Source organism: Ranitomeya imitator, chromosome 9, assembly GCF_032444005.1.
Source record: "Ranitomeya imitator isolate aRanImi1 chromosome 9, aRanImi1.pri, whole genome shotgun sequence".
Lineage (NCBI taxonomy): Eukaryota > Metazoa > Chordata > Amphibia > Anura > Dendrobatidae > Ranitomeya > Ranitomeya imitator.
Window position 1 is genome coordinate 131989702 of NC_091290.1, and position 21471 is coordinate 132011172.

The following is a 21471-nucleotide window of genomic DNA, read 5'->3' on the forward strand; positions in this document are numbered from 1 at the left end:
AATACAACGAATAAAGAAAAAGAAAGAATACGAATTATTATTGTGGTATAGACCAGTAAGCGATCATCAGGTTATAGAGCTGGGATGGTGAATGTGTGTGCGATGGGGTTCATTCAGATTTTACATATGCACTTGCCTTCCTGCACACAAGAAAGTGCATCATCCTGTATTCAGGACGCCGGTTATTAGGGATACTCCAGTAGAAGTATAGACAAGCCCTTTTTTTGGGTTTGGGTATAAATCATTTATTTCCCCGTGATCTGCCTTGATTGCAGCATGCAAGCAGGTAAGCTACAGAGATGAGAGATTCCTCTGATCTTGGTCATTAGAGCAGGATAGAGGTAGTGTATATGGCTTGTTGCAGATGACTGTGTAGAGAATATGTTAATCACACTCTGATCATAGTGTGATGAATTCTCTTGAATGAGAAGATGGAGAAAAAAATGTCTCCGTCTTCTCCATTTGTGCAGTCCGATTGCTTCCACAGACTCGCTGACTTGCATGAGCGAGTGCGGTCTGAATATTAGATCAAAGTTGAGTGCGCGTCAATTTGTTTTCCTTGGACCTTTGAAAAAAATATGACGTGATCAGCGTTACAGGCTGTCAATGGGTTAATAGCCATTATGGTTCAGTATATAAACCTCTGATTGCTCAGGAACCAATGGGCAAGTTGACCACATGTGATCATTAAATGACCAAGGACAGGTTTTTCATTTTTGTGGCGTTAAACCGGGAAGGTTTGTAGTCAATGACTACAAGCAGAGATCTTAATAGTAGCAGGACTGCGCTGTGCAGAGAATAGAAACTCCGTCCTCACCTGTTCTCAGATGAGGCGTTCACCAGAGACGAAGCTCCAGTGAGATCTGTGATCTGCATGAACCGCCGGTGGAAGTAGTGGAGCTGAAGAATACAGGCCAGGAGGAAGAAGCCAGGAATAAGGATACTGGTGAAGAGCTCCGACACGCTGAACTGCTCCAGCCCCATAGCACTCAACCTAGAGAACAGGAATATCAGAAAAGAAATAAACGGCGCCACTCCTGTTCATGGGCGGGATGAGGTATTGCAGCTAGACACTAGTCACTTAAATAGAGCTGTTTTCTAATACCATACAAAGCCAACAGACAATGTAGAAAGTGAATAAGCAAGAAAAAAAACAAACCACATACTGCTCATCTGTGAGAGAAGTCAGGTTCCTCCAGTACACGGGGAAATCTTCAAACTGGTAAGTGTAGATGGCGATGAGGACCAGCATGGTGTACGCCACGACCAGCCACCAGAAACAGTTCAGCAGCTTCCTCCATAGTATGTAATACACCTACGAGCAGGAAGACAAGGAGGTGAACCACCATTATTATTATTATTATTATTAAAGTCATTGGACAAAATAAAAGCTTCATTGTACAATTGTGACACTGATTATGTGTAAAGTTAGCAAATCAAAAATGTTAAAAAGGAGCGATTGGCTCACCTGTCCAATGTCAACTAGTTTGCCAAAGGATTGCCTTCTGAGCAGCACGGTAGCCCAGTGGAAAGAACTGGTGCTCTGCAGCATGGGAGTCCAGGGTTCTGATCCCACCATGGACGACATCTGCAAGGAGTTTGTATGTTCTCCCCGTGCTCAGATTGTCGGCCACCCATGCTCTAAAGACATACAATGGAGGTGCTGTGGTGTTCCCTGTGTCTATTGGGTAAGCAGCTCCTGTCCTGTGTTTCTGGGGATTGGAGGAACATAAGAATTTATTGAAATGATATGGATAGAAGGGGGAAGATTTTTCCTAAGTCCCAAAAAGACTTTTTCACAGCTCAGCTTGTGCTGAGCTGCTTATATACAAATCAATTTATTGCTAATTGTGTCAGAACATTAATCCAATCAGGATACTTGCCCAAAGGGGGGAGGCAGGCAAGCAGCCCTCCTGGATGCTGCACAGGTGACACATCATTAGCCACAGTACGTCCATCACTCGCCCTTACATGTATGTCTTTCAAGAATGGGAGGCCGACAATCTGAGCACGGGGAGAACATACAAACTCCTTGCAGATGTCGTCCATGGTGGGATCAGAACCCTGGACTCCCATGCTGCAGAGCACCAGTCCTTTCCACTGGGCTACCGTGCTGCTCGAAAGATAATCTTTGTCAAAGTCATTAATATTACTACCAGCACCAATGGGAAGATCAGGAAAAGCTGAAGCAATTCCCCTTTGTGGGATTTGAACACCAAACTCCCATGCTGCATAGCACCAGAGGTTTTCACTGGGCCACCATGCTGCTCGGAAGATAATAGTTGTCAAAGTCATTGATATTACTACCAGCACCTATGGGAAGGTCAAGTCAAGAAAAAGTAGAGAAGGTCCATTTGCAAATTCCCATGGTGGGATCAGAACCCTGGACTCCCATGCTGCAGAGCACCAGTCCTTTCCACTGGGCTACCGTGCTGCTTGGAAAGTAACTTTTGGAAAAGTCATTGATATTACTACCAGCAACAGGAACATCAGTAAAAACACCCATTTTGGCAAGTGTCCTAATTGGATCAATGTTCTGACACAATTAGTAAATTGATTTGTATATAAGCAGCTCAGCGTGAGCAGATCTGTGAATTGGACTTAGGTTTAAAAATAAATTGTCTAAGTCCAATTTACAGCTCAGCTCGCGCTGAGTTGCTTATATACAAATCAATTTGTTTCTAATTTGGAACGGCCTGTGTGAACGGCCTGTGTGAACGGCCTGTGTGAACGAGCTGTGTGAACGGCCTGTGTGAACGAGCTGTGTGAACGGCCTGTGTGAACGGCCTGTGTGAACGGCCTGTGTGAACGAGCTGTGTGAACGGCCTGTGTGAACGGCCTGTGTGAACGAGCTGTGTGAACGAGCTGTGTGAACGGCCTGTGTGAACGAGCTGTGTGAACGGCCTGTGTGAACGAGCTGTGTGAACGAGCTGTGTGAACGAGCTGTGTGAACGGCCTGTGTGAACGAGCTGTGTGAACGAGCTGTGTGAACGGCCTGTGTGAACGGCCTGTGTGAACGAGCTGTGTGAACGGCCTGTGTGAACGGCCTGTGTGAACGAGCTGTGTGAACGAGCTGTGTGAACGGCCTGTGTGGACGGCCTGTGTGGACGGCCTGTATCCTGATTGGATCAATGTTCTGACACAATTAGCAACAAATTGATCTGTATATAAGCAGCTCAGCGCAAGGTGAGCTGTGAACAGGAATTTTTGGACTTAGGTTACATTTTTTTTTTCCTAAGTCCAAAAATTCCTTTTCACAGCTCAGTTTGCTCTGAGCTGATTATAAACAAATCAATTAGTTTCTAATAGTGTCAGAACACTGATCCAATCAGGATACTTGCCCAAAAGGGGACAGGCAAGCAGCCCTCCTGGATGCTGCACAGGTGACAAATCATTAGCCACAGTCACTGGTCCCTACCTGTATGTCTTTAGAGTGTGGGTGGCCACCACCTGAGCACAGGGAAAACATACAAACTCCTTGCAGATGTCGTCCATGGTGGGATCAGAACCCTGGACTCCCATGCTGCAGAGCACCAGTCCTTTCCACTGGGCTACCGTGGTACTCGGAAGATAGTGTTTGGAATTATCATTGATATTAGTCGTTGCAAAATGGGAAGATCAGGAAAGACTAGATCAGGTCCATTTGCAATTTCTAAAGTACACCTTTGTGTAACGTGGGAGTCCAGTGTTCGAATCCCACCATGTGAAATTGCAAGTGGACTTGCTTTTTCTTGACTTGATCTTCCAATTGGTGCTGATAGTAATATCAATGACTTTGGCAAAGTTTAACTTCCGAGCAGCACGGTAGCCCAGTGGAAAGGACTGGTGCTCTGCAGCATTTGTGCTGGTAGTAATATTAATGACTTTGCCAAAGGTTATTTTCTGAGCAGGACGGTAGCTCAGTGGAAAGCTCTGATGCTTTACAGCATTGTAGTCTAGGGTTCAACTCCCACCATGGGAAGTAGCAAATTGATCATCTCTGGGTTTTTTCCTGATTTTTCCCATTGGTGCTGGTACTAATATCAATGACTTTGGCAAAGAATGTCTTCTGAGCAGCACAGTAGCCCAGTGGAAAGCACTGGTGCTTTGCAGTGTGGGAGTCCAGGGCTCTAATCCCACCATGGGAAGTTGCAAATGGACCTCTTTTAGCTTTTGCTTATTTTCCAATTGGTGCTGGTAGTAATATCAATGACTTTCTAAACAGTCAACTTCTGAGCAGCATGGTGGCTCAGTGGAAAACACTGATACTTTGCAGTACGGGAGTCCAGGGTTCAAGTCCCACTATGGGAAGTTGCAAATGGACTTTGTCTGGTTTTTCTAGATCTTCCCGTTGGTGCTGGAAGCAATATCAATGACCTTGCCAAAGGTTGTTTTCTGAGCAGGATGGTAGCCCAGTGGTAAGCACTGGTGCTTTGCAGTATGGGGTTCCAGGGTTCTAATCCCATCCTGAGAACTTGCAAATGGACCTGCTTTAGTTTTTCCTGTTCTTCCCATTAGTGCTGGTAGTAATATTAATGACTTCCGCAAAGGATGTCTTCTGAGCAGCACGGTAGCCCAGTGGGAAGTGCTGGTGCTTTGCAGCATGGGGTTCCAGAGTTCTAATCTCATCCTGAGAACTTGCAAATGGACCTGCTTTGGTTTTTCCTGTTCTTCCCATTGGTGCTGGTAGTAATATCAATGACTTCCGAAAAGGCTATCTTCTGAGCAGCACGGTAGCCCAGTGGTAAGCACTGGTGCTTTGCAGTCTGGGATTCCAGGGTTCTAATCCCGGATGACACTGCAAGGAGTTTGTATGTTCTCCCCGTGCTCAGGTGGTTGGCCACCCATGCTCTAAAGACATACAGGTAGGGTCCAGTGATGATGGTGTCACCTGTGCAGCATTCAGGGCTGCTTGCCCCCTTTCCTTGGGCAAGTATCCTGATTGGATGAATGTTCTGGTACAAATAACAAGATATTCACTTGTTAAAATGAGCAGCTCAGTCCTGGCCCGGCTGAGCTGCACTCTTTAAAACAATAATATTTTTTCTATTAGAGTGCGCAGCTCAGCCGGGCCAGGACTGAGCTGCTCAATTTAACAAGTGAATATCTTGTTATTTGTACCAGAACATTCATCCAATCAGGATACTTGCCCAAGGAAAGGGGGCAAGCAGCCCTGAATGCTGCACAGGTGACACCATCATCACTGGACCCTACCTGTATGTCTTTAGAGCATGGGTGGCAGACCACCTGAGCACGGGGAGAACATACAAACTCCTTGCAGTGTCATCCGGGATTAGAACCCTGGAATCCCAGACTGCAAAGCACCAGTGCTTACCACTGGGCTACCGTGCTGCTCAGAAGATAACCTTTTCGGAAGTCATTGATATTACTACCAGCACCAATAGGAAGAACAGGAAAAACCAAAGTCCATCTGCAACTTCCCATAGTAGGACTTGAACCCTGGACTCCAGTACTGCAAAGCATCAGTGTTTCCCACTGAGCCACCATGCTGCTCAGTTTACTGTTTGCAAAGTCATTGATATTACTACCAGCACCAATTGGAAAATAAGCAAAAGCTAAAAGAGGTCCATTTGCAACTTCCCATGGTGGGATTAGAGCCCTGGACTCCCACACTTCAAAGCACCAGTGCTTTCCACTGGGCTACTGTGCTGCTCAGAAGATAGCCTTTTCGGAAGTCATTGATATTACTACCAGCACCAATGGGAAGAACAGGAAAAACTAAAGCTGGTCCATTTGCAAGCTCTCAGGATGGGATTAGAACCCTGGATTCCCATGCTGCAAAGCACCAGCGCTTCCCACTGGGCTACCGTGCTGCTCAGGAAGTAACTTTTGGAAAAGTCATTGATATTACTACCAGCAACAGGAACATCAGTAAAAACACCCATTTTGGCAAGTGTCCTAATTGGATCAATGTTCTGACACAATTAGTAAATTGATTTGTATATAAGCAGCTCAGCGTGAGCAGATCTGTGAATTGGACTTAGACAATTTATTTTTAAACCTAAGTCCAATTCACAGCTCAGCTCGCGCTGAGTTGCTTATATACAAATCAATTTGTTTCTAATTTGGAACGGCCTGTGTGAACGGCCTGTGTGAACGAGCTGTGTGAACGGCCTGTGTGAACGAGCTGTGTGAACGGCCTGTGTGAACGGCCTGTGTGAACGAGCTGTGTGAACGAGCTGTGTGAACGAGCTGTGTGAACGAGCTGTGTGAACGAGCTGTGTGGACGGCCTGTGTGAACGAGCTGTGTGAACGAGCTGTGTGAACGAGCTGTGTGAACGGCCTGTGTGAACGAGCTGTGTGAACGGCCTGTGTGAACGAGCTGTGTGGACGGCCTGTGTGAACGAGCTGTGTGAACGGCCTGTGTGAACGAGCTGTGTGAACGGCCTGTGTGAACGAGCTGTGTGAACGAGCTGTGTGAACGGCCTGTGTGAACGGCCTGTGTGAACGAGCCTGTGTGAACGAGCTGTGTGAACGAGCTGTGTGAACGAGCTGTGTGAACGAGCTGTGTGAACGGCCTGTGTGAACGAGCTGTGTGAACGGCCTGTGTGAACGAGCTGTGTGAACGGCCTGTGTGAACGAGCTGTGTGAACGGCCTGTGTGAACGAGCTGTGTGAACGGCCTGTGTGAACGAGCTGTGTGAACGAGCTGTGTGAACGGCCTGTGTGAACGAGCTGTGTGAACGGCCTGTGTGAACGAGCTGTGTGAACGGCCTGTGTGAACGAGCTGTGTGAACGGCCTGTGTGAACGAGCTGTGTGAACGGCCTGTGTGGACGGCCTGTGTGGACGAGCTGTGTGGACGAGCTGTGTGGACGAGCTGTGTGAACGGCCTGTGTGAACGAGCTGTGTGGACGAGCTGTGTGAACGAGCTGTGTGAACGGCCTGTGTGAACGAGCTGTGTGAACGGCCTGTGTGAACGAGCTGTGTGGACGAGCTGTGTGAACGAGCTGTGTGAACGAGCTGTGTGAACGAGCTGTGTGAACGGCCTGTGTGAACGGCCTGTGTGAACGGCCTGTGTGGACGAGCTGTGTGGACGAGCTGTGTGAACGGCCTGTGTGAACGAGCTGTGTGAACGAGCTGTGTGAACGGCCTGTGTGAACGAGCTGTGTGAACGGCCTGGGTGAACGAGCTGTGTGAACGAGCTGTGTGAACGGCCTGTGTGAACGAGCTGTGTGAACGAGCTGTGTGAACGGCCTGTGTGAACGAGCTGTGTGAACGAGCTGTGTGAACGGCCTGTGTGAACGGCCTGTGTGAACGAGCTGTGTGAACGAGCTGTGTGAACGAGCTGTGTGAACGGCCTGTGTGAACGAGCTGTGTGGACGGCCTGTGTGAACGAGCTGTGTGAACGAGCTGTGTGAACGAGCTGTGTGAACGGCCTGTGTGAACGAGCTGTGTGAACGGCCTGTGTGAACGAGCTGTGTGGACGGCCTGTGTGAACGAGCTGTGTGAACGGCCTGTGTGAACGAGCTGTGTGAACGGCCTGTGTGAACGAGCTGTGTGAACGAGCTGTGTGAACGAGCTGTGTGAACGGCCTGTGTGAACGGCCTGTGTGAACGGCCTGTGTGGACGAGCTGTGTGGACGAGCTGTGTGGACGAGCTGTGTGAACGGCCTGTGTGAACGAGCTGTGTGAACGGCCTGTGTGGACGAGCTGTGTGGACGAGCTGTGTGAACGAGCTGTGTGAACGAGCTGTGTGAACGGCCTGTGTGAACGAGCTGTGTGAACGGCCTGTGTGAACGAGCTGTGTGAACGGCCTGTGTGAACGAGCTGTGTGAACGGCCTGTGTGAACGAGCTGTGTGAACGGCCTGTGTGAACGGCCTGTGTGAACGAGCTGTGTGAACGGCCTGTGTGAACGAGCTGTGTGAACGAGCTGTGTGAACGAGCTGTGTGAACGGCCTGTGTGAACGGCCTGTGTGAACGAGCTGTGTGAACGAGCTGTGTGAACGGCCTGTGTGAACGAGCTGTGTGAACGGCCTGTGTGAACGGCCTGTGTGAACGGCCTGTGTGAACGGCCTGTGTGAACGAGCTGTGTGAACGGCCTGTGTGAACGAGCTGTGTGAACGAGCTGTGTGAACGGCCTGTGTGAACGGCCTGTGTGAACGAGCTGTGTGAACGAGCTGTGTGAACGGCCTGTGTGAACGAGCTGTGTGAACGGCCTGTGTGAACGAGCTGTGTGAACGGCCTGTGTGAACGAGCTGTGTGAACGGCCTGTGTGAACGGCCTGTGTGAACGAGCTGTGTGAACGAGCTGTGTGGACGGCCTGTGTGAACGGCCTGTGTGAACGAGCTGTGTGAACGGCCTGTGTGAACGAGCTGTGTGAACGGCCTGTGTGAACGAGCTGTGTGAACGAGCTGTGTGAACGGCCTGTGTGAACGAGCTGTGTGAACGAGCTGTGTGAACGGCCTGTGTGAACGGCCTGTGTGAACGAGCTGTGTGAACGAGCTGTGTGAACGAGCTGTGTGAACGGCCTGTGTGAACGAGCTGTGTGGACGGCCTGTGTGAACGAGCTGTGTGAACGAGCTGTGTGAACGAGCTGTGTGAACGGCCTGTGTGAACGAGCTGTGTGAACGGCCTGTGTGAACGAGCTGTGTGGACGGCCTGTGTGAACGAGCTGTGTGAACGGCCTGTGTGAACGAGCTGTGTGAACGGCCTGTGTGAACGAGCTGTGTGAACGAGCTGTGTGAACGAGCTGTGTGAACGGCCTGTGTGAACGGCCTGTGTGAACGGCCTGTGTGGACGAGCTGTGTGGACGAGCTGTGTGGACGAGCTGTGTGAACGGCCTGTGTGAACGGCCTGTGTGAACGGCCTGTGTGGACGAGCTGTGTGGACGAGCTGTGTGGACGAGCTGTGTGAACGGCCTGTGTGAACGAGCTGTGTGAACGGCCTGTGTGAACGAGCTGTGTGAACGGCCTGTGTGAACGAGCTGTGTGAACGGCCTGTGTGAACGGCCTGTGTGAACGGCCTGTGTGAACGAGCTGTGTGAACGAGCTGTGTGAACGAGCTGTGTGGACGGCCTGTGTGAACGGCCTGGGTGAACGAGCTGTGTGAACGAGCTGTGTGAACGGCCTGTGTGAACGAGCTGTGTGAACGAGCTGTGTGAACGGCCTGTGTGAACGAGCTGTGTGAACGAGCTGTGTGAACGGCCTGTGTGAACGGCCTGTGTGAACGAGCTGTGTGAACGAGCTGTGTGAACGAGCTGTGTGAACGGCCTGTGTGAACGAGCTGTGTGGACGGCCTGTGTGAACGAGCTGTGTGAACGAGCTGTGTGAACGAGCTGTGTGAACGGCCTGTGTGAACGAGCTGTGTGAACGGCCTGTGTGAACGAGCTGTGTGGACGGCCTGTGTGAACGAGCTGTGTGAACGGCCTGTGTGAACGAGCTGTGTGAACGGCCTGTGTGAACGAGCTGTGTGAACGAGCTGTGTGAACGAGCTGTGTGAACGGCCTGTGTGAACGGCCTGTGTGAACGGCCTGTGTGGACGAGCTGTGTGGACGAGCTGTGTGGACGAGCTGTGTGAACGGCCTGTGTGAACGAGCTGTGTGAACGGCCTGTGTGGACGAGCTGTGTGGACGAGCTGTGTGAACGAGCTGTGTGAACGAGCTGTGTGAACGGCCTGTGTGAACGAGCTGTGTGAACGAGCTGTGTGAACGGCCTGTGTGAACGAGCTGTGTGAACGGCCTGTGTGAACGAGCTGTGTGAACGGCCTGTGTGAACGAGCTGTGTGAACGGCCTGTGTGAACGGCCTGTGTGAACGAGCTGTGTGAACGGCCTGTGTGAACGAGCTGTGTGAACGAGCTGTGTGAACGGCCTGTGTGAACGGCCTGTGTGAACGAGCTGTGTGAACGAGCTGTGTGAACGGCCTGTGTGAACGAGCTGTGTGAACGGCCTGTGTGAACGGCCTGTGTGAACGGCCTGTGTGAACGGCCTGTGTGAACGAGCTGTGTGAACGGCCTGTGTGAACGAGCTGTGTGAACGAGCTGTGTGAACGGCCTGTGTGAACGGCCTGTGTGAACGAGCTGTGTGAACGAGCTGTGTGAACGGCCTGTGTGAACGAGCTGTGTGAACGGCCTGTGTGAACGAGCTGTGTGAACGGCCTGTGTGAACGAGCTGTGTGAACGGCCTGTGTGAACGGCCTGTGTGAACGGCCTGTGTGAACGGCCTGTGTGAACGAGCTGTGTGAACGAGCTGTGTGGACGGCCTGTGTGAACGGCCTGTGTGAACGAGCTGTGTGAACGAGCTGTGTGAACGAGCTGTGTGAACGGCCTGTGTGAACGAGCTGTGTGAACGAGCTGTGTGAACGGCCTGTGTGAACGGCCTGTGTGAACGAGCTGTGTGAACGAGCTGTGTGAACGGCCTGTGTGAACGAGCTGTGTGAACGGCCTGTGTGAACGGCCTGTGTGAACGGCCTGTGTGAACGGCCTGTGTGAACGAGCTGTGTGAACGGCCTGTGTGAACGAGCTGTGTGAACGAGCTGTGTGAACGGCCTGTGTGAACGGCCTGTGTGAACGAGCTGTGTGAACGAGCTGTGTGAACGGCCTGTGTGAACGAGCTGTGTGAACGGCCTGTGTGAACGAGCTGTGTGAACGGCCTGTGTGAACGAGCTGTGTGAACGGCCTGTGTGAACGGCCTGTGTGAACGGCCTGTGTGAACGAGCTGTGTGAACGAGCTGTGTGGACGGCCTGTGTGAACGGCCTGTGTGAACGAGCTGTGTGAACGAGCTGTGTGAACGGCCTGTGTGAACGAGCTGTGTGAACGAGCTGTGTGAACGGCCTGTGTGAACGAGCTGTGTGAACGAGCTGTGTGAACGGCCTGTGTGAACGGCCTGTGTGAACGAGCTGTGTGAACGAGCTGTGTGAACGAGCTGTGTGAACGGCCTGTGTGAACGAGCTGTGTGAACGGCCTGTGTGAACGAGCTGTGTGAACGGCCTGTGTGAACGAGCTGTGTGAACGGCCTGTGTGAACGAGCTGTGTGAACGAGCTGTGTGAACGGCCTGTGTGAACGAGCTGTGTGAACGAGCTGTGTGAACGGCCTGTGTGAACGGGCTGTGTGAACGAGCTGTGTGAACGAGCTGTGTGAACGAGCTGTGTGAACGGCCTGTGTGAACGAGCTGTGTGGACGGCCTGTGTGAACGAGCTGTGTGAACGAGCTGTGTGAACGAGCTGTGTGAACGGCCTGTGTGAACGAGCTGTGTGAACGGCCTGTGTGAACGAGCTGTGTGGACAGCCTGTGTGAACGAGCTGTGTGAACGGCCTGTGTGAACGAGCTGTGTGAACGGCCTGTGTGAACGAGCTGTGTGAACGAGCTGTGTGAACGAGCTGTGTGAACGGCCTGTGTGAACGGCCTGTGTGAACGGCCTGTGTGAACGGCCTGTGTGGACGAGCTGTGTGGACGAGCTGTGTGGACGAGCTGTGTGAACGGCCTGTGTGAACGAGCTGTGTGAACGGCCTGTGTGGACGAGCTGTGTGGACGAGCTGTGTGAACGAGCTGTGTGAACGAGCTGTGTGAACGGCCTGTGTGAACGAGCTGTGTGAACGAGCTGTGTGAACGGCCTGTGTGAACGAGCTGTGTGAACGGCCTGTGTGAACGAGCTGTGTGAACGGCCTGTGTGAACGAGCTGTGTGAACGGCCTGTGTGAACGAGCTGTGTGAACGGCCTGTGTGAACGGCCTGTGTGAACGAGCTGTGTGAACGGCCTGTGTGAACGAGCTGTGTGAACGAGCTGTGTGAACGAGCTGTGTGAACGGCCTGTGTGAACGAGCTGTGTGGACGGCCTGTGTGAACGAGCTGTGTGAACGAGCTGTGTGAACGAGCTGTGTGAACGGCCTGTGTGAACGAGCTGTGTGAACGGCCTGTGTGAACGAGCTGTGTGGACGGCCTGTGTGAACGAGCTGTGTGAACGGCCTGTGTGAACGAGCTGTGTGAACGGCCTGTGTGAACGAGCTGTGTGAACGAGCTGTGTGAACGAGCTGTGTGAACGAGCTGTGTGAACGGCCTGTGTGAACGGCCTGTGTGAACGGCCTGTGTGGACGAGCTGTGTGAACGAGCTGTGTGAACGGCCTGTGTGAACGAGCTGTGTGAACGGCCTGTGTGAACGGCCTGTGTGAACGAGCTGTGTGAACGAGCTGTGTGAACGGCCTGTGTGAACGAGCTGTGTGAACGGCCTGTGTGAACGGCCTGTGTGAACGGCCTGTGTGAACGGCCTGTGTGAACGAGCTGTGTGAACGGCCTGTGTGAACGAGCTGTGTGAACGAGCTGTGTGAACGGCCTGTGTGAACGGCCTGTGTGAACGAGCTGTGTGAACGAGCTGTGTGAACGGCCTGTGTGAACGAGCTGTGTGAACGGCCTGTGTGAACGAGCTGTGTGAACGGCCTGTGTGAACGGCCTGTGTGAACGGCCTGTGTGAACGGCCTGTGTGAACGAGCTGTGTGAACGAGCTGTGTGAACGAGCTGTGTGGACGGCCTGTGTGAACGGCCTGTGTGAACGAGCTGTGTGAACGAGCTGTGTGAACGGCCTGTGTGAACGAGCTGTGTGAACGAGCTGTGTGAACGGCCTGTGTGAACGAGCTGTGTGAACGAGCTGTGTGAACGGCCTGTGTGAACGGCCTGTGTGAACGAGCTGTGTGAACGAGCTGTGTGAACGAGCTGTGTGAACGGCCTGTGTGAACGAGCTGTGTGAACGGCCTGTGTGAACGAGCTGTGTGAACGGCCTGTGTGAACGAGCTGTGTGAACGGCCTGTGTGAACGAGCTGTGTGAACGAGCTGTGTGAACGGCCTGTGTGAACGAGCTGTGTGAACGAGCTGTGTGAACGGCCTGTGTGAACGGCCTGTGTGAACGAGCTGTGTGAACGAGCTGTGTGAACGAGCTGTGTGAACGGCCTGTGTGAACGAGCTGTGTGGACGGCCTGTGTGAACGAGCTGTGTGAACGAGCTGTGTGAACGAGCTGTGTGAACGGCCTGTGTGAACGAGCTGTGTGAACGGCCTGTGTGAACGAGCTGTGTGGACAGCCTGTGTGAACGAGCTGTGTGAACGGCCTGTGTGAACGAGCTGTGTGAACGGCCTGTGTGAACGAGCTGTGTGAACGAGCTGTGTGAACGAGCTGTGTGAACGGCCTGTGTGAACGGCCTGTGTGAACGGCCTGTGTGAACGGCCTGTGTGGACGAGCTGTGTGGACGAGCTGTGTGGACGAGCTGTGTGAACGGCCTGTGTGAACGAGCTGTGTGAACGGCCTGTGTGGACGAGCTGTGTGGACGAGCTGTGTGAACGAGCTGTGTGAACGAGCTGTGTGAACGGCCTGTGTGAACGAGCTGTGTGAACGAGCTGTGTGAACGGCCTGTGTGAACGAGCTGTGTGAACGGCCTGTGTGAACGAGCTGTGTGAACGGCCTGTGTGAACGAGCTGTGTGAACGGCCTGTGTGAACGAGCTGTGTGAACGGCCTGTGTGAACGGCCTGTGTGAACGAGCTGTGTGAACGGCCTGTGTGAACGAGCTGTGTGAACGAGCTGTGTGAACGAGCTGTGTGAACGGCCTGTGTGAACGAGCTGTGTGGACGGCCTGTGTGAACGAGCTGTGTGAACGAGCTGTGTGAACGAGCTGTGTGAACGGCCTGTGTGAACGAGCTGTGTGAACGGCCTGTGTGAACGAGCTGTGTGGACGGCCTGTGTGAACGAGCTGTGTGAACGGCCTGTGTGAACGAGCTGTGTGAACGGCCTGTGTGAACGAGCTGTGTGAACGAGCTGTGTGAACGAGCTGTGTGAACGGCCTGTGTGAACGGCCTGTGTGAACGGCCTGTGTGGACGAGCTGTGTGGACGAGCTGTGTGGACGAGCTGTGTGAACGGCCTGTGTGAACGAGCTGTGTGAACGGCCTGTGTGGACGAGCTGTGTGGACGAGCTGTGTGAACGAGCTGTGTGAACGAGCTGTGTGAACGGCCTGTGTGAACGAGCTGTGTGAACGAGCTGTGTGAACGGCCTGTGTGAACGAGCTGTGTGAACGGCCTGTGTGAACGGCCTGTGTGAACGGCCTGTGTGAACGAGCTGTGTGAACGAGCTGTGTGGACGGCCTGTGTGAACGGCCTGTGTGAACGAGCTGTGTGAACGAGCTGTGTGAACGAGCTGTGTGAACGGCCTGTGTGAACGAGCTGTGTGAACGAGCTGTGTGAACGGCCTGTGTGAACGGCCTGTGTGAACGAGCTGTGTGAACGAGCTGTGTGAACGGCCTGTGTGAACGAGCTGTGTGAACGGCCTGTGTGAACGGCCTGTGTGAACGGCCTGTGTGAACGGCCTGTGTGAACGAGCTGTGTGAACGGCCTGTGTGAACGAGCTGTGTGAACGAGCTGTGTGAACGGCCTGTGTGAACGGCCTGTGTGAACGAGCTGTGTGAACGAGCTGTGTGAACGAGCTGTGTGAACGGCCTGTGTGAACGAGCTGTGTGAACGGCCTGTGTGAACGAGCTGTGTGAACGGCCTGTGTGAACGAGCTGTGTGAACGGCCTGTGTGAACGGCCTGTGTGAACGGCCTGTGTGAACGAGCTGTGTGAACGAGCTGTGTGGACGGCCTGTGTGAACGGCCTGTGTGAACGAGCTGTGTGAACGAGCTGTGTGAACGGCCTGTGTGAACGAGCTGTGTGAACGAGCTGTGTGAACGGCCTGTGTGAACGAGCTGTGTGAACGAGCTGTGTGAACGGCCTGTGTGAACGGCCTGTGTGAACGAGCTGTGTGAACGAGCTGTGTGAACGAGCTGTGTGAACGGCCTGTGTGAACGAGCTGTGTGAACGGCCTGTGTGAACGAGCTGTGTGAACGGCCTGTGTGAACGAGCTGTGTGAACGGCCTGTGTGAACGAGCTGTGTGAACGAGCTGTGTGAACGAGCTGTGTGAACGAGCTGTGTGAACGGCCTGTGTGAACGGCCTGTGTGAACGAGCTGTGTGAACGAGCTGTGTGAACGAGCTGTGTGAACGAGCTGTGTGAACGGCCTGTGTGAACGAGCTGTGTGGACGGCCTGTGTGAACGAGCTGTGTGAACGAGCTGTGTGAACGAGCTGTGTGAACGGCCTGTGTGAACGAGCTGTGTGAACGGCCTGTGTGAACGAGCTGTGTGGACAGCCTGTGTGAACGAGCTGTGTGAACGGCCTGTGTGAACGAGCTGTGTGAACGGCCTGTGTGAACGAGCTGTGTGAACGAGCTGTGTGAACGAGCTGTGTGAACGGCCTGTGTGAACGGCCTGTGTGAACGGCCTGTGTGAACGGCCTGTGTGGACGAGCTGTGTGGACGAGCTGTGTGGACGAGCTGTGTGAACGGCCTGTGTGAACGAGCTGTGTGAACGGCCTGTGTGGACGAGCTGTGTGGACGAGCTGTGTGAACGAGCTGTGTGAACGAGCTGTGTGAACGGCCTGTGTGAACGAGCTGTGTGAACGAGCTGTGTGAACGGCCTGTGTGAACGAGCTGTGTGAACGGCCTGTGTGAACGAGCTGTGTGAACGGCCTGTGTGAACGAGCTGTGTGAACGGCCTGTGTGAACGAGCTGTGTGAACGGCCTGTGTGAACGGCCTGTGTGAACGAGCTGTGTGAACGGCCTGTGTGAACGAGCTGTGTGAACGAGCTGTGTGAACGGCCTGTGTGAACGGCCTGTGTGAACGGCCTGTGTGAACGAGCTGTGTGAACGAGCTGTGTGAACGGCCTGTGTGAACGGCCTGTGTGAACGAGCTGTGTGAACGGCCTGTGTGAACGGCCTGTGTGAACGGCCTGTGTGAACGAGCTGTGTGAACGGCCTGTGTGAACGAGCTGTGTGAACGAGCTGTGTGAACGGCCTGTGTGAACGGCCTGTGTGAACGAGCTGTGTGAACGAGCTGTGTGAACGGCCTGTGTGAACGAGCTGTGTGAACGGCCTGTGTGAACGAGCTGTGTGAACGGCCTGTGTGAACGAGCTGTGTGAACGGCCTGTGTGAACGGCCTGTGTGAACGGCCTGTGTGAACGAGCTGTGTGAACGAGCTGTGTGGACGGCCTGTGTGAACGGCCTGTGTGAACGAGCTGTGTGAACGAGCTGTGTGAACGGCCTGTGTGAACGAGCTGTGTGAACGAGCTGTGTGAACGGCCTGTGTGAACGAGCTGTGTGAACGAGCTGTGTGAACGGCCTGTGTGAACGGCCTGTGTGAACGAGCTGTGTGAACGAGCTGTGTGAACGAGCTGTGTGAACGGCCTGTGTGAACGAGCTGTGTGAACGGCCTGTGTGAACGGCCTGTGTGAACGGCCTGTGTGAACGAGCTGTGTGAACGAGCTGTGTGAACGGCCTGTGTGAACGGCCTGTGTGAACGAGCTGTGTGAACGAGCTGTGTGAACGGCCTGTGTGAACGAGCTGTGTGAACGAGCTGTGTGAACGAGCTGTGTGAACGGCCTGTGTGAACGAGCTGTGTGAACGGCCTGTGTGAACGGCCTGTGTGAACGGCCTGTGTGAACGGCCTGTGTGAACGAGCTGTGTGAACGAGCTGTGTGAACGGCCTGTGTGAACGAGCTGTGTGAACGGCCTGTGTGAACGAGCTGTGTGAACGGCCTGTGTGAACGAGCTGTGTGAACGGCCTGTGTGAACGGCCTGTGTGAACGGCCTGTGTGAACGAGCTGTGTGAACGAGCTGTGTGGACGGCCTGTGTGAACGGCCTGTGTGAACGAGCTGTGTGAACGAGCTGTGTGAACGGCCTGTGTGAACGAGCTGTGTGAACGAGCTGTGTGAACGGCCTGTGTGAACGAGCTGTGTGAACGAGCTGTGTGAACGGCCTGTGTGAACGGCCTGTGTGAACGAGCTGTGTGAACGAGCTGTGTGAACGAGCTGTGTGAACGGCCTGTGTGAACGAGCTGTGTGAACGGCCTGTGTGAACGAGCTGTGTGAACGAGCTGTGTGAACGGCCTGTGTGAACGGCCTGTGTGAACGGCCTGTGTGAACGAGCTGTGTGAACGGCCTGTGTGAACGAGCTGTGTGAACGGCCTGTGTGAACGAGCTGTGTGAACGGCCTGTGTGAACGAGCTGTGTGAACGGCCTGTGTGAACGGCCTGTGTGAACGGCAAGTATCCTGATTGAATCAATGTTCTGACACAATTAGCAACAAATTGATCTGTATATAAGCAGCTCAGCGCAAGGTGAGCTGTGAACAGGAATTTTTGGACTTAGGAAAAAAAAAATGTAACCTAAGTCCAAAAATTCCTTTTCACAGCTCAGTTTGCTCTGAGCTGATTATAAACAAATCAATTAGTTTCTCATTATGTCAGAACATTGATCCAATCAGGATACTTGCCCAAAAGGGGGGGGACAAACAAGCAGCCCTCCTGGATGTTGCTCAGGAGACACATCATTAGCCACAGCACGTCCATCACTCGCCCTTACATGTATGTTTTTCAAGAATGGGAGGCCGACAATCTGAGCACGGGGAGAACATACAAACTCCTTGCAGATGTCGTCCATGGGGGGATCAGAACCCTGGACTCCCATGCTGCAGAGCACCAGTCCTTTCCACTGGGCTACCGTGCTGCTTGGAAGTTAACCTTTGCTAAAGTCATTGATATTACTACCAGCACCAGGAAGATCAGGAAAAAGCACATCAATTTGTAATTTACAATGGTGGGACTTGAACCCTCAACTCACACGCTGCAAAGCACCAGTCCTTTCCACTGGGCTACCGTGCTACTCAGAATACAACCTTTGGCAAAGTCATTGATATTACTACCGGCACATATAGGAAGATCAGGAAAAACTAAAGCAGGTCCATTTGCAATTCCCCATGGTGGGATTTGAACCCAGGACTTACATGCTATAAAGCACCGGTTCTCTACACTGCACCACCATGTTCCTTGGAGGATAACCTTTGGAAAGTCATTGATATTACTACCAGCACCAATGGGAAGATCAGGAAAAACTAGATAACGTCCATTTGCAATTTCTAAAGTACAACTGAGTGGTAGAATTGAACTAAGGACCCAATCATTGAAAGGTAACAGAGCTAACCACTGAGCTACTGTGCTGCCTGAGCATTACATGATGGCTAGGTCATCAATATGCCTATCAGTACCCACTGACAGATCATGAAACGGAAGAGCAGGTCCCTTGTGGTCACTGATTTCATTTTCTGAGATGTGTCTGAGGAGGAATCTCATTGTTCTTGGTCAGAGCTGAACCAATGAAAACAGCAACAACAAAAGAGTAACAGTGTTACCATGCTGCCCCATGGCTGCTTAACCACCAGCAACAGCAGGCTGTGCACCGATCTATGAGATGGGAACAAAAGGCTTGTAGTCTCTGTGTTGTCCGAGAAGAGACCGGTGTGGGCGGCCGTTCACTGTGGGACATTTCTGACACGTCCACGTACTAGAAAACATCACGTAATAATCTCCACGACACGGTCTCCAGAGCTCGGTGCACAAGTGTCCTAGATCCATCCCATTTTTGAATGGAGCAGAGGTGCGCGGGCTTATCCTCCACTGCATTCATTGTTTATGGGACTGTCTGGAAATAATGGAGCCCTGCGTTCTCAGACGGTCTCATAAACAATGAATAGAGCAGAGTATGAGCAGCTCAACTTCTAACGACATACTGATAGGATGTGACTCCTGACAGGTCAATAATGTCTGCAAAGTGAGATCGTTCTACAGGTCAGTCTTCAGAACATGGGAGGAAACCCACACAGTCACACAAAATCAGGGCTGTGCAGTCCGTAAGCCAAACTCCGACTCCAACATTTCCATGACTCTGACTCCCTCATACATGGCTCATGTTTAAGTGACAAATTTACTGTAGTAAAATGGTAACATCAGGCTTTTAATCATTATTATGATACAATAATCAAGCCATTTAGATATATTTTATGTTCTATTTTTTGGAATTCAACTTTAGAACAAAAAAACTTTTGCATATTTACAATTTATTATACACTATGCAGTAAGTGGAAAAAACAAAGACGCACTGAATGACATTTGTGCAGTCTATGAATTTGTTCTGAGAAATAGCATCGCCTCCATCAGATCCTCCTTCATAGATGACCTCACATCTGACCTAATTATTTTAAGCCTAGAGAACAACCTCTCTACACTAACTTGGGTTGGTGGCAAAGCAGTAACCACATGGGCGACATCTCTAACAATTTCAGGGTGTAAAGGAATTGCCTCGTGCACAGTCAGTTTTGATGGACGATACTTCTTTGAGAGAAAGTGAAAAATTTTGCTGAAATATGATCAATCTGTTTTCTATCGGAGTGGAATCTTTTTCCCAGCGGCAACGCTTTGCCTGGTTCATGTCGTCCAAATACTTGTCAAAATCAAACTCCTCATCTGGATGAAGAAACAGCAGCATCACTGGCAGGACCCGAGCCCTCTTGCTCTTGGCCGTCCTGTAGCCAACTCATCCTAACTGCTACCTCAATCAGAGCTTCTTTTCCTTTAGTAGCTGTTGATCATCCAGCAATATACCATGACTCGGGTCCACATAAACAGCTGCCAGAAGAATTTTATTTTCTAATAGCAGTGTTTCTCTCCGTTTCATTGAAGCAGCAATGCCTTCTGCGATTAAACCTCTTTGGGACAGGCAAAACAACAAGTTCTTCCACTCCTTTATAAAAATGCCAGGAGTTAAATCCTCAGCTTGTATCTTTTTAGTCACAGTAAATGGTCGATGAAGCAATTCCTTCAATTCAGCCACCTGTGCCCATTGACCTTCATGTAGTGTTAACTGAGGTTCGGGAGTATCTACAAGGAAGAGTTTCAGCTCAAGCAATTGCTCAATTATTAAATAGGTGCTGCCCCACCGAGAGGCTTGATCTACAATTGCCCCTTTTCCAGCATGTCTCTTCAAGATGGAATCAATTTTAGGGGTTTTGGCAGCAATAGCCAATTTCCTCACTTTGCTAATCAGAGTCCCAGCATGTCCCTCTTATTGCCAGCTACAGTGTGTGCACAACACAGCGAATGTGATGAATAGGAAAGAGGTATGAAGCAGCTTCAACATGATCATCTCCATTAGTCGTGTTCATGCCCAACGGTGCCAAGAGAAGCAAGGAGAAACTGGTATAAATGTATGAGGGAGAAAGAGGGATGAAACGGGCCCCGAGAGATGACAGTCAGGTCCTCTACAGCCGCAATGTGCTCCGGAAAATGGATGACTGATAGATGATGTAGATGGGTGATGGAAGCATTATGGATAGATAGGATTGAAGTAGAGATTATATGAGAAAGCTACAGAACTTTTGATATCACAATAATTAAATGCTAAATTGGGTATTCCTTCCCAGTTTACCATTTTTGCCATATTTATGTCAAGCAATCCAGTCCTGCAAATACATATGTATGATGCCATTTACAAAGTGCTGTGCCCTGCGGCCGCCTGTCACAATATGTAGCGACCCCACAGGGGGTAGCTCAGTGGACGGCACGACACACAAATACACACACACACTGGGATGGAAATGGGTAAAGGAAGGCCCTACTGGTAGGGAAATGAGGGATGGACACCTCCTGCTCAAACCTGAAACTGACCCTGCACTCCCCTAACGCCCTAAGTGGGTCCTTCCCCAACCGCCATCAGGAACCTCATCCCTCACTGTCACCCACCACTGCCCTGGCTAGTGCAATGGCCAGCAAGGCCGCTAGCCTCATCACTGCAGATAGATGAACACAGGGGACAGTGACAAACACAAGACATACAAGTACAAAAACACCAAACTTAGCTTAATAGCCTTCTCTGCTGCAAAGCACTGCACAGCAGGTGAAAAGCTCCCAGACCATGAAACCAGCTGAAACCCCACAGAAGCCAGAGAGCTCCTTCCTCCAGGCTTGGTTAATATAGAATGCTCTATCACCGAGAGTCAGCTGATGCATCAGGTGAATATTTAAAGGGAACCTGTCACCCCCAAAATCAAAGGTGAGCTAAGCCCACCAGCATCAGGGGCTTATCTACAGCATTCTGTTAAGCTGTAGATAAACCCCGATGTATCCTAAAAGATGAGAAAAAGAGGTTAGATTATACTCATCCAGGGGAGGTCCCGGTATGATGGGCGTTGCGATCCGGACCGGGGCCTCCCATCTTCTTACGATGACGTCCTCACGCTGCGGCTCCGGCGCAGGCGTACTTTGTCTACTCTGCTGAGGGCAGAGCAAAGTACTGCTGTGCGCAGGAGCCGGGCCTCTCTGACCTTTCCCGGTGCCTGCGCACTACAGTACTTTGCTCTGCCCTCAACAGGGCAGACAAAGTACGCCTGCGCTGGAGTGTGAAGACAAGAAGAGGACGTCATCGTAAGAAGATGGGAGGCCCCGGTCCACGACGCCTATCGGACCGGACCGCAGCAGGACCGCCCCTGGGAGAGTAGAATGTAACCTTTTTTTCTCATCTTTTAGGATACATCGGGGGCTTATCTACAGCATTACAGAATGCTGTAGATAAGCCCCTGATGCTGGTGGGCTTAGCTCACCTTCGATTTTGGGGGTGACAGGTTCCCTTTAAAGGA

General features: G+C 51.9%; 1 protein-coding gene across 3 annotated transcripts in view; it reads right to left on the reverse strand.

The window, feature by feature from the left end:
- The window catches only part of PIEZO1 (piezo type mechanosensitive ion channel component 1 (Er blood group)), a 167996-nt gene that overhangs the window by 25289 nt on the left and 121236 nt on the right, over nt 1-21471 (reverse strand). For all 3 annotated transcript variants that reach the window (XM_069738930.1, XM_069738931.1, XM_069738932.1), the window contains exons 15-16: nt 1167-1315; nt 818-994 (exon numbers count right to left, since the gene is read on the reverse strand). In XM_069738930.1, coding sequence (XP_069595031.1) covers nt 818-994; nt 1167-1315 — 326 coding nt within the window. The remainder of the gene's footprint in view (nt 1-817; nt 995-1166; nt 1316-21471) is intronic.